At 40.1% G+C, this 12639-nt stretch overlaps 1 protein-coding gene across 3 annotated transcripts in view; it reads left to right on the forward strand.

The window, feature by feature from the left end:
- The window catches only part of LOC119735022 (histone-lysine N-methyltransferase 2D-like), a 52885-nt gene that overhangs the window by 20491 nt on the left and 19755 nt on the right, over nt 1–12639 (forward strand). For 2 of the 3 annotated variants that reach the window (XM_038208703.1, XM_038208702.1), the window contains exons 2-3: nt 3975–4031; nt 11505–11675. In XM_038208703.1, the coding sequence (XP_038064631.1) occupies nt 3975–4031; nt 11505–11675 (228 nt within the window). The remainder of the gene's footprint in view (nt 1–3974; nt 4032–11504; nt 11676–12639) is intronic. The other variant, XM_038208704.1, reaches the window with a different exon arrangement.

Raw genomic sequence — 12639 nt, forward strand, 5'->3', positions numbered from 1 at the left:
TGTCATCCCAAGTCATTTTTTTCAAGAGCTTTCCCAGAATGGAAGGAAGGGGATAGTATTACCTATTACCCAGGAAAATATGCCCCCTCTTTTACTATTCCATAGATATTGCCTCTCTTGTATTATGATCGATATAATCAAGCAGCTCAAGCCTTCTTGAACTGGCCAGAAGTCATTTGGGATGAATTTTCGGAAGGACGGTTTCGGGATGAATAAAAAGAAGACGGTCTTGGAGTCCGGGGGGGGGGGGGGGGGAGGGGGGGACAGTGATGACTGTAATCAGCTAGGGAGATTATTTCGTGAATCGCAAGGCTCCAGAGGTAAATTTAGTTCATTGCGAGGTTTCGGTGCAGGAATGGTGCTTTTTCGTGGACTGCTGACGGAGTGCAGCACTATTTTGCTAGGTTGTGGCGTTTTCGGGTCGCGTCGTTAACGAGTGAGGAAGCCTGGCGATTACCAGATGAGTCGTGGACTTGCGGTAATTATTTGGCTTTCTTCTGGAATGCATATGGGAGGGTCGCGTAAGTGCAGTGGCAGCCCGTGCGTGTTGAATTCAGTGCAGCATTTGATACTACGGTACGTACAGTAAAATGTATTGTATAACACACTACTTTCTTACATTGTAATTTTCAAGTCTGGGCCTTGACGATAGTGATTGCTTTTTGTTGATGGTTGATGTTGGTGAATTATGTAAATGTACAAATTTGCCCTTTTTTCGCACATGTACATCTACGGTATGTTCCATTTTAATGCCACTACATGTAGGTCTTCAGCCTCATTGAAGTTCTGCACATTTCGCGTCATATTACATTTACTGGTACATGTACACGTAACTGCTGTTTGATCAGTCACATAGCTGTATCATGTTACATAGGCAGTCACAGCCAGTCAATCCTGCATCAAAATTAAAGATTGCCTTAAAGAAATATGAGACAGTGTGCAATCATACTGCAATGGGTGCCGCGCGCAAGTACCCCCTCAATGGTAAGAAAGGGAGAGTTGGGGGAGACCACTGGGAGAGACATTCAAAAGCATTGTGGGATGACGCATTACACTCCCGCAAGGACGCTGTGGCTTTGTGCATATTCAGAACCAATACGCATATGCGGTGCGTCCCGTCCAGGGGGCTCTCGAAAATTGTAAACAAGCGCCCTCTCTTGTTGGCGCACGTAGCCAATAATGAAGGTATTGCCTTTGGTCTTGTAACTCTATCCTTTGTTCTAAAAATACGGGTAGGCCCTGTTGATTAACTTGTATTTCAAAGCCCTTTCTCACTTTTTGTGACTCACAGTATTATCCTTGCCATTAATCTGCCATCCCACCCACTTGGGTGTTTTTGAGATCTGCAACCTATCTGTTTAATGTTTAATAAATTCATGGAAGAAAAACACTGTCCAGATGTCCCTGTACGGACAAAACCAGGCCTGTACATCAACTACATGCCTGGCTAGCTCTGGCTGGGCTTCAGCATGTATCATGTAGACTTATCTTCAATTAGATGGATACCCCTACACATGATATGACACTGTTCTTTTATAAACACGTAGTTCACGACTCAGGGATATCTTAATTTATATTACGCCGTGCATCATTCGTGGAAAAATAAACACGGGGAGCAAGTCACCGCAGTATGACTAATGTTACAGGAAATGCGTACACCGTATGTTGTAAAATTCCATCATAATTCGGATCTGTAAACAGCAGTACATGTACGCATTACATGTATTGTAAAATGAGTGACGAGCAATATCGAGCATCATATTACGCATGAGGCACTGTTTCAATGCTTCATTGATTATAGTCTGATGCACTACAACTGTTTCATGTTTCATATTGGTATCAATGACATGTATCTCTGTGCCATAGTTAATGATTTGTGGCCATTCAGTTGATCTCTTAGTTAAATATGTCCATGATGGTAGAATCTTCCTAATAATCAGCTTCACATTTAATGTTTTCTCCATTCATTTGTGGTGACTCATTGAGTCCCCCAGATGGGGAAAGACGTAAAGAAATAGCGACTTTCCCATCTGAACATTGATTTTACTACGGTATACTTTAGAAGTCGTGGGCAATTTGCTGGCATCGTGCTACATACAAATGAAGCTAATGCACACTGCCTCATGTTCCATTTGTCTCACAATCTAACGGCACATGTACATGTACATGTATTTATGATGAAGACTTGTTTACCATCAGATTTTGTGTATGGTTATATAACAAGCGATTATGTGATTCATTATTTGCATTATGGATCTCAGTACAATAGTTTGGCTTGTTTATCTGTGAATGTACTGAATAAAAATCAACCCACAGTGTCATTAGAAAGATAAAGACAACTCCTTGTTTTCTAGGGAACACATTAACATGTTAATTAATCATTGCATGTTTGATGAATAAATTGTTTTAATTTGATGAGCAGGTAATGCCTAGATATAATCTTGGAGTGGGTGTATCAACCTATAAAAATTGAAGATTCATTTTATGTTTCCTACTCTGGGCCGCTGTCATTGAAAGAATCACATGCATTTTTTGGTGAAGGTCCAGTCTCAGTACATGTTCATGTTTATTCTAATGTTCTCATTATCAGTGCATCAGAATAAGATCTCAGTAATGCAGTGCAAGGTGTACTCTCTGCAAAGCGCAGGCTGCAGACTAATTGTCTATTTACATACATACAGGTTGTCGCTTGTAATTGAAGTGATTAATTTAAGCAATAATAGGGGGCAATTGTATTGTGCCACTGTGCCATTAACTGCAGCTGGTGCTTATAGTGAAATGGGTAACGAGGTTTACTCGTACATGTACCCACGTCTAAAATGGATATATTTGCTTCCGAAAATTACCTTCTTAATTCCACAGCCTTGTACATATGTAGGGATTGGAGCAGTGATGAATGTCAACATACAAACTACTCAAAGGTGGATTTGATACAATTTGATGTTGAATTGATTTGATTTGATTTGATTTGATTTGATTTGATTTGATTTGATTTGATTTGATTTGATTTGATCTGGATCAATTTGTATATGTACATTGAACATGTATACTGTAGTAAATGTTAATTCATTCGGCACTTATCATGATGAGTTGACCAGTTCGCATCGGAAGACGTGATAGCACGCACTGGCTGTTTTTATACACAGGCACGGCTGACGGGTTTAAACGTCAAGATTGGCTGGACTCGCTTCCGGGTGATGTCTAAACATGCTAACCCCTCGCGCCTTTTGTACACACACACAAAGTCTGTGAAGTTTGTGGAGGCGGACCGTGTGTTGATCTTGAATTGGCCGTTGTGCACGGCCTACAATATACGCTCCAGTGCACACCCCGGAGTATCGAAACATATGAGGTTTCGGCAAGAAATATCGTAAAAAATACTGTTGAAATGACTCTTGCGAATCAGTATTTGTGGCGTTTGGCTGTTTGTCAGAAGTTGGCTTGAAAACATTGCCTTTTGCGAAAATCGAAATTTCCTGCAAAAATGATCCCCGCGCGAAGTGGTTAAACAAGTGTTTGAATGGAATTTGTCGAAATGCCATTATTTACTCCATGACTGAAATGCTTTTTTTCCCTCACCATACCACATACAGTGTGCATTCACAGGCACATGGTCTCCACATACAGATCATTCGTGCACACAAACTAGTTGGAAGCAAACAGACTTTTGTACCCAGAGCCCATTTTATCACGGCTCAGACCCCTGACCCCCACATGCAGATTGTCTTTGTCTTTGAGTTGCATAAACAACCTTCAGGAGATTTGGAATGACCAAAAATGGAAACAAAAACGGGAACGCTGAACCATGCTACCTAAATCACAACCCCGTGAGGTCTGTTTTCACACATGCTCTCAAAGTTCATGCCTTTCAAGGTTTTGCCCAAGTGTGTTTTTGTTTCTTTGGAATTTTATTTTGTTATGCTTAATCTAAAAATATTTTTGATTTTCTATCTTCTTTTTTTTTGTGTGTACAGGTTCGTTAAGCCAACAGAGCACTTTCAGTTATGCAAGCACATCACCTACAAGTACAGGTAAATTTATTTCCGTTCACACTGGTGAAACTATCACAGGGGACGCTTGTGAAATTCTTAGAAGTAAAAGTCAAAACTGGGCAGAAAATAATCTCAAAATTAAATGAAGATTATTATAACAATGGTAATGTGGAATTTGCATCGGGTTGATGTTAATTTACTATTGGGTTTTGTCCTTCACAATCGAACCAGCCAGCCGACCCTGGCAAGCTCGGTGGTCCAGTGGTAAGACATCTGCACTACTTGAAATTAGCTGGAGGTCGTGGGTTCGAGTCCCACCTGAGTGATTTTTTTTTTCTCACAATCACTCCGGACAACAGTGTTTATAAAAATATGTCGGTGAAGGGCAGAACCCAACACTGAAATTAAATCAAGATGATATGAAACCATTGAGCTTGCTCTGATACACATGACCTCAACAGCTGACCTACAACTACAGGTAAAGTTAATTCCATTCACACTGGTGAAAATATCACTGAGGACGCTTGTGAAATTTAGAAGTAAAAACTCAAAAGCTGGAAAGAAAAATATCTAACATTTGAATTAAGATGACAGGTATGAAGTCACTGACCTTGCCCTTACGCATGACCTCAACAACCGACCTACAACTATGTTGGTAAATTTATCTCTGTTCGCACTGGTGAAAATATCGCTTGTGAAATTCTGGAAGTAACACTCAAAAATGAGAGGAAAATAATGTGAAATCCAAATCAGGATGATATATGAAACCATTGAGCTTGCCCTTTTACACACGACCTCAACAACCAATCTACAAGTACGGAGGTAAATTTATCTCTGTTCGCACTGGTGAAAATATCACTGAGGACGCTTGTTAAATTCTAGAAGTGTAAAACTGGGAAGAACAATAATCTAAATTTTAAATCAAGATGATATATGAAACCATTGAGCTGGTCCTGTTACGCATGACCTCGACGACCGACTCCTTATATAATCTCCGCTTCGCCACTTGATCCCTTGGCTTGTGATGGATTTCTAGCACACAGACGGAATAATTACCATGATTGCCAAAACATCTGCAGTTTGCCTCCAAGATTTACATATTTGACCTCACGACGGCTCTAAATATATGCCAGTCGTTTGCTTGTGTGCGGCACGTACGGTATTGCTGACCGAAACTGTATATCCAAAAGTGCCAATGGCACGAAGGAATATTAACGTATTGTATTGCATATGCATTAATTCGTAGCCGTCCCTAGTGGAGAAAATAACTAACGGCATTATATTTATTTAACCCATTGGGAACAGGAGATTTTAATTTGCTTAGCCGTAAAATTTGATACAGGGATGTAAATTTAAATAATTGTAATTGTTTTGAGCATGGCTGCTCGGTTAGAAGACATGTACGTTGTATTTCCTTGGTGTTGATTTGCGGAGACGGAAAAATAACAATTCTGTCCATGTTCTTTTGCAAATGTGAGAAACAAACAAAAAACTGCTCAAAACTCAGACTTCGAGGAATTCTTTAATCTCGTTGACCTGTTTGCAGTTCCCAATCGCTCAAAGCGATGGAATGATGTCTGGTTTAAGGGGCAGGTTGGCATTAATGGGCATAGACTCAAGATGCCAAGTGAAATCATCTGGAGTTAATTGAATATATCCAGCGGTGGACACTCCACGGTTGATGCAGTGGACCACTCAATATGGCCGAAGGAAAGGTGGTTTGGCTTCAAACGTCAAAACTACTGCCATTTTGAGGCGGTTTACGATTCACATCTGAACAATGTCCTGTGGACACCATTGTGTTTGTCTTTCACTGAGGTTCTTTATGTACCGGTACAGTACACATACATGTATTTACCTGAATACCTGTCGAAATCATACTTAAACCTGTAACGAAGAGTCCCTCAAGCGACTTCAAAAAATTGACTTGATGGATTGGAACCTGCAACTCATGGAACACCGGACCAGTGTTCAACTGATGTAAGCCGTGTCTGAATTACTTGACCAGGGCTTGAAATTACACACGGGTCTATAGGAAGCTGCTGCAGCCACTTGCCATAGGCCTGTGTGCTATCTCCAGCTAGCCAGAGCCAAGTCATTCGGACGCAGCATGTATTCTTCTGTATTTTGTTGTTAGTTTGCATGGGCATGGTTGACATGTCGGTCAACTGTGTACAAAACTGTAAATGACATGCTTCTGTCTCAATGCTTTGCATGCTTCTCCCTAATTCCTGGCATTTTTCCAATGAACCGTTCTGAACCCTTAAAAAAAATGTAATGTAGAGACCCATTGGCAGGTATATGTACATGTACATTGTACAACTGTACATGTGCATGTAACTCAGAAATGTACATGTACTTTCCTAAACCAACCGATCTGATAAATTGGACAGCTTCAAATCTTAAGGCAGATATGGGAAAGTGCTCCACTGTTCGCATTATTCGGCAATTTTTTAGCTGCAATAAAAAAAAAAGACATGTACATTTACATGTACATGTTCATTTGCATTCATGTGCGTGACGATGTACACAAACAACACGCTGTGATCTACAGACGTCCCGAGTGTAATGGGTGCAGAGTGCACGTTGTTGAAGAGCATCACGTGGGAACGTTTAGTGGTGAATGTTGTTATTGTAGCTCTCCAGGTCGGAGAAAGGCAGACACTCCACATTTCATGCAAAATTAACGACATGATATGGACTACTTCACGGCCGGACCTGCGCTGCGTGTCGAACGTGAGAAGAATCTTCGAACTGAAAAGACAAATTTATAAAGCTCATGCAATGCAATTGTTTTTAATGCAATTCTGGAAAATGCACCTTTGTGTCTCATTAAAGGGAATATACAACATTTGCATACATCAAAAAATAAAACTACCAAGTTTTTACGAAATAGCTTACTAGGATGTTGGTAAATGACAGTCTAAAGCATCCTGTAAAATTACGGCACCTGGTGTCAAGTCATTTTCAAGAAAATGGTATTTTTGTATACATTTCCAACGGTGGGCGACCACCGTTGGAAAAACCTAACTATTTTTGAACTACTGCTCCAAATTTAAAATTTTTTTCAGTCCAAATTTTGTTTGCTATTAGTTACATGTTCATGAACGGGTGCAGGCCAGCTAGACTGGTTCCTTTACCTTACAATTTTCCGACATCTATAAATTGATTCATTTTATCTTTAGTGGAGTCAGGGAACCAGACTACTTAAACAATTTTTGTTTTTCTTGGTTTTTCAAGCATTTTCGAAAACAAAACTTCAAACGTGTCAGATAAACAATATTTGATCTATTATACTAACCTCTCAAACAGTTCATTTTTGTTTTGCCATTTTAACGGGTAATTTAGTGCCTTTGTGGTTTTTATGCTAATGCAAATTTCCATATTCATGAGCAAAACTGTGATGTCGTTCTGGGCAGAAACCTCAATGTTACAGCTATTTCAGCACAAAAAAGTTGCCAGAATTTTGGATATTTTGCTGTCGTCAATTTTCTTTTCTTTGGTGATTTGTTGTTGCGTGAGAACATGGCAGTAAGCCAATGAGCAACTCTTTCTCACAAATGTTTTCATTGAGCAAATTTTGGGTTCGCAATTTGAACAAACAAAAAAACTTAACCGAACAGTGTCTTCCTGGAATGACATCACAGCAACAGCACACTCAGTTGTCCGGAAAAGCATGGACAATTTTAAATGTATAAAGAAGTGCACTTTTCAGTAAAATTTACCAAAAAGGGGTGTCAAATAGTTTTCATACATTCAAGAGGAACTGAAAGTTGCACAAAATGTGTTCCCCCAAAAAAATCACTTCACGAACCCTTCCACAGCATAATATTGTCGGTCACTTCAGGTAAGTACCAGACTGAATAATATGTCTGTCTACTTTAAATGATGACGTTTGCCTTTTAGTACAAACAAAATATTTGTGATTCGTTTGGATTGAGAGTGAGCTTCAATAATAAGTGAATTTTTGGTTTCATCAATTCCAAAAAAAACAATCAATTTAAAGTTTCATTTTAGGGAAATAATTTTTAAAAAAGGACAGGGGTTTTCACTATTCGTTAATGTTCATTGCACAGAAATATCATTTAATCATACTGCCAGTAATATTCGTTTTACAAGTAATTTGCATGATAATTCTGGTATGTGCATACATACATGGGTGCACTACTGACGGTTATTGTTCTCAATTTAAATGCATTGCGTCATTTGCGTGCATTTGTTGCCAAACCGGAATTCATCACTAACATGCATATGTTGCGAAAGAGTCGAATCTAATGCCTCTTCACTGCATGAACAGACTGTGGCTTACGTTTCTTTTTCTCAATGAAACCACTTGTAAAGCACTTATCAGCGGCAACTGGCTAAATTTGCCAGATGAGAGGCTATCATGAACTGGAAGCATGCGACATCTGGGCCCACTTTTTAGAAAGCCGAGTACAAAAAAAATTATAATTTCTCGTCTCGGCTCCTTAAAAAAAAGGGAGGAGGCGGCCTTTTGTTTCTTTTCTTAAGATGGCAGATTTTCCAAGATGTGAATGAATTCTTCCAGTTTCTGAACACTTTTGCTGGTGTTCAAAGAATCAAAGACGCCGTCGCCTTATTTTAATTTGAACCTGCGTACAATTTTACTGGGAACAAATAAAGAAACCAAAACTTAACAAGGGAGAGTCGAGCAGGAAAAAGGAAGCGGGCGGGGACTAGAAATGTTTATTATTTTACTTGGCCTAATAGTACATTGTAATATGGAACATGAGGCCATGTGCATATGGTCCCTCAAGCATGAGAAGGTCATTTGTGTTCTGTATTGATGAGATCAGCCATCCATGTAATTGAAACATTTGTATTTCACTAATGAAGCGTTAGTTCATAATATAATCTAAAGAAGTCACGTAGGCATATTTATAGTCATATCAGGAAAAAAGGTCATTCTGAATCAATGCATTTCAGTTCCATTTGGTTACAGACATTATTTTGTTTTATATGAAAAATAGATGTCAGTGTGCATTTGTAGATTGACTTTTAAATTAAATAGACATGGTTAAAATAAAATTAAATAGACAAAGTTCAAACTGACAGAACTTAACATTTAAGCACAAACTTTTGATCGTAGCATTCATACATTCATACATAAACAGTGTAGAATTCCATAGAGTGGAGCCATGGAATTAATTTCTAAAACAAAAACGTCAAACACTTCTCAAAGGGGGGGGGGGGTATCGAACAGAACTAATGCGAGTGCAAAGGCCGAAGCCCTAACAGCGTTTTTTTTTCAATACAAGGTGATGTCTCAAAACCGCCAAACTCACTGGTTTGACTGGAATCCTGCTGCTGCACAATTTTAACGTGTTTTTAGATGGGGTTATGATCGAGAATAAGCTTTATGTGGCCTCTCTGGACTCCCATATATTTGCACTAAGTTTAGTCGGGCACCATTTGCAGTCATCAGCCGACATTTGAAGCCAAAAAAAAAAAAAAAAATAGGTAAAAAAGAAAGAAAAAAGGCTGCGTCGCCGCACCACTTTTGGGGCAAGCTCCATACCAGAAACCGGAGACTTTTTTTTTTTTTGGCCTTATGGCTCCAGAACAAGTTTCTCACAAAACTGGTAATAGTCAGAAAGTAGAATACGTATGCTAGTGCCTCTACAGGCATTTCATGTAATACGCATACGTACATCAAATGTTGCATAACAGGTTTAATCAAATTCTGCCTCTGAAAATTTGGGGCATACTGGTACATGTATGTATGATTTTTGCGCGTGCTTTTATAGTCACTTTTTGTGATTGCTGTCTCAATGTATTGCACATGTAATCAGGACCTGTTTTCTCTCATTCCCCATGTTATACATGAACAATGTACATGTATGTATACGTAATACATGTACATTGACATCAATAACAGGCCATGTGGTGCCTGCCAGGTGCCAGTTTGTCTAATGCCCTTCTCTTCTTCACATTGTCTGTTGGCTCACAGCTGTGACCACTGCCTGCGTGCAATCATCAGTGCTTGTTGTGTCATCATTGTTATCATTACAGTATTGCAGAGATAGCTGTCTCCTTCCAAGGCCAGGCTTGTAATTGTTTCGAGCACATGGGGGGGGGGGGGGGTAATGATGTGACCTATGACACATGTTAATAGCGCCCTCACTGGCAGAGAGACTCAGTGGGTGTGATGGGTGGGGAGGGGGGTGGGGGATGGGGGTGTTGTTTTAAAAGTAGAGTCCATTATTTGTAATTTGCTGAACAATTAGCAATGGGGCTGAACAACTAACCTGGTGCAGTTTCAGCTCAGCGAATGATGTAGGATCTCAATTTCAAATCAAATGTTGCCGAGTCGTGTTTTGAATTGGGCCTGAATCCAGCGTCAGAGACACGTTCTCACTGAGCCGATTGCAGCTACGCGATGTCACACGCTGAACTGACTCATAGGGATGCATGTGAATTGGTTTTCATTTTGCTGGAACTAAGAACACGTACCTTTTTTGTGATCCTTGGAAAAAACTTTAGAATGGTGTTTGCGTTCGAAATGACGTAACTTGAAATGTACATGAGTGATTTGAATGATTCTTGTACTAAAAGAAAGCTCATTGATTGGACTTTCAAAAATTGGTCCTGCCATTTGGGTTGCATTTTTTTACTCGCCCTATAGTTTGGTGTATTGTGTGAGATCTTAGGATTATTTATCTGGAATTTCTGCAGAAAACCACTTTGTGTTGAAATGCATATAACATGTGTGAATATTGTGTGTGAAAAATTATCCTTCAATCAGTATCAAGTGCCTATAAGGTTTCTCTACATAACAACCCTGTGTTGAAACAGATATTACACCTGTGTTACGTGTAATTCTGAGAGGATTCTGAGGAAAACCCACAGAATCAGGTAGGGACTGAAAACCCGATCCACATACTGGCCCAGGCGGGATTCGAACCCAGGTCACAGCGGTGGAAGGCGAGGAAAGTACCGCTACACCAACCTGACTCCCCACAACCTGTGGCCTCGTGGTTAAGGACGCTGGATTTGTGGTCTGTGGGTAAAGCTGCTGGTGGTGGGTTCGAGTCCAGCCTGGGGTCATGCTGCGTGTGCCCTTGAGCAAGACACTTTGTCACTCATTGCTTCTCTCTACCCAGGAGAAAATGGGTACCTGTGAGGGCAGAGATGGTTATTGTGATTGACTAAGCTTGCTTGCGCCTGACAGGCAGCATCAAGCTGTATACTCCCCAGGGAGCTGAGATGGTATTTGGAATGTTTCATTGGCCCAATGATCAGGGGTAATAATAAAAATGTAAGCGCTGTGATTTAGTTTACTAATAAGAGCGTTCTTAAATGCCGATTATTATTATTATAATACATGATGCCCGGATGTGCTGTATCTCGTAAAATCTCGCAGGTTTTTGAGGTCAACTTGCAGGCTCTATTCAGACAAACAGTCAATACGCAAGAGCTCACTTGTGCTTTATTTTTCTCTTTCAATCTTTCTCTCCCGCCCCGTCCTCCCATCTCTTGTCGATTCGTCAGGACCCCTTCTCCCCACCGGTCAGCCCTACCCCCACGGCAGCACCCCCTTATCAAGTATGCCGGGCAGCATAACGCCTCCATCCAGTAACGTTCTCGTAGACACTACTAACAATCGCTACTCCTCGGACTCCACCGCGTCCGCTAGCTCTTCCGGTAACTGGTCTAACAGAGGTGAGCATTAAGGGTTTACTAATGAATCAGATAACTGTGGGTTACCAGTGAAAGTTAACACGGTTCCTGTCTGTGATTATTAACCCATTTGAAAACATTCTTTAATATCAAAGTCATAAATACCTGCAACAGTTTACCCTTCCTATGGATTGGGGGCTCCATCACATGCTTGGTCCTAAAGCACTGTTTAAACACTGGTCAGCGATGTTTATGACCAGTGTTTGCAACTGCACTCTGCGTAACATGCGCATAGTGCATGCTTCAGCTACTGCCAGCTGCTTGAGATGAGCTCTGCAAAAGTTGCAACGTTGAGCATATCGCGCGCGTCGCACACCACACAGAAGTTAAATGGGGTAAAATGGTTTAAAAAAATGCTGACAATTTGGCAACTTTTCGACTTTTTCTGACTTTCGATTGAAAAGGGATTGATGAATGGGGATAATGGACCTTAATCATGCTGCCACCATTTCCGTCATATTCCCTGTATCCAATAGCAGTACTGAATGATAATGATTTTTGTGCAAAAAGGAACCAGACTATTTTTCCTTCCAGCCTCGCTTTGGTTACGTTGATTTGAATGGGAACAAATCAAGATGGCGGCAACATGACAAAGGTCTTTACATGTACACAAAAAATGTAGACCCCACTATCAAATGTGTGCAAAGGTAAATCAAGCATGTAGCTTGGATCCTGAAAATCATGAGAAACTGGTTGCACATCAACCAATGACAGTATTTTAAAAAAAGTTCAAATCAGGCCTGACGATATTTCATCATTGAAAAAAAAAAAACACAAAATGAAAAACAACAAATAATTTGAATTTGTGATTTCTATTTTGAACATCGATTGATATTGAATGGCTAGAATTTAAATATCCTTTCTCGGCATATTATTCAACTGGAATAGCGCGAACCTGACCTTTATAAAACAAGGCGAATGACGAATGAAGTGTGGACTGTCAACG

This window comes from Patiria miniata, unplaced genomic scaffold (assembly GCF_015706575.1).
Source record: "Patiria miniata isolate m_02_andy unplaced genomic scaffold, ASM1570657v1 HiC_scaffold_28, whole genome shotgun sequence".
Taxonomy (NCBI): domain Eukaryota; kingdom Metazoa; phylum Echinodermata; class Asteroidea; order Valvatida; family Asterinidae; genus Patiria; species Patiria miniata.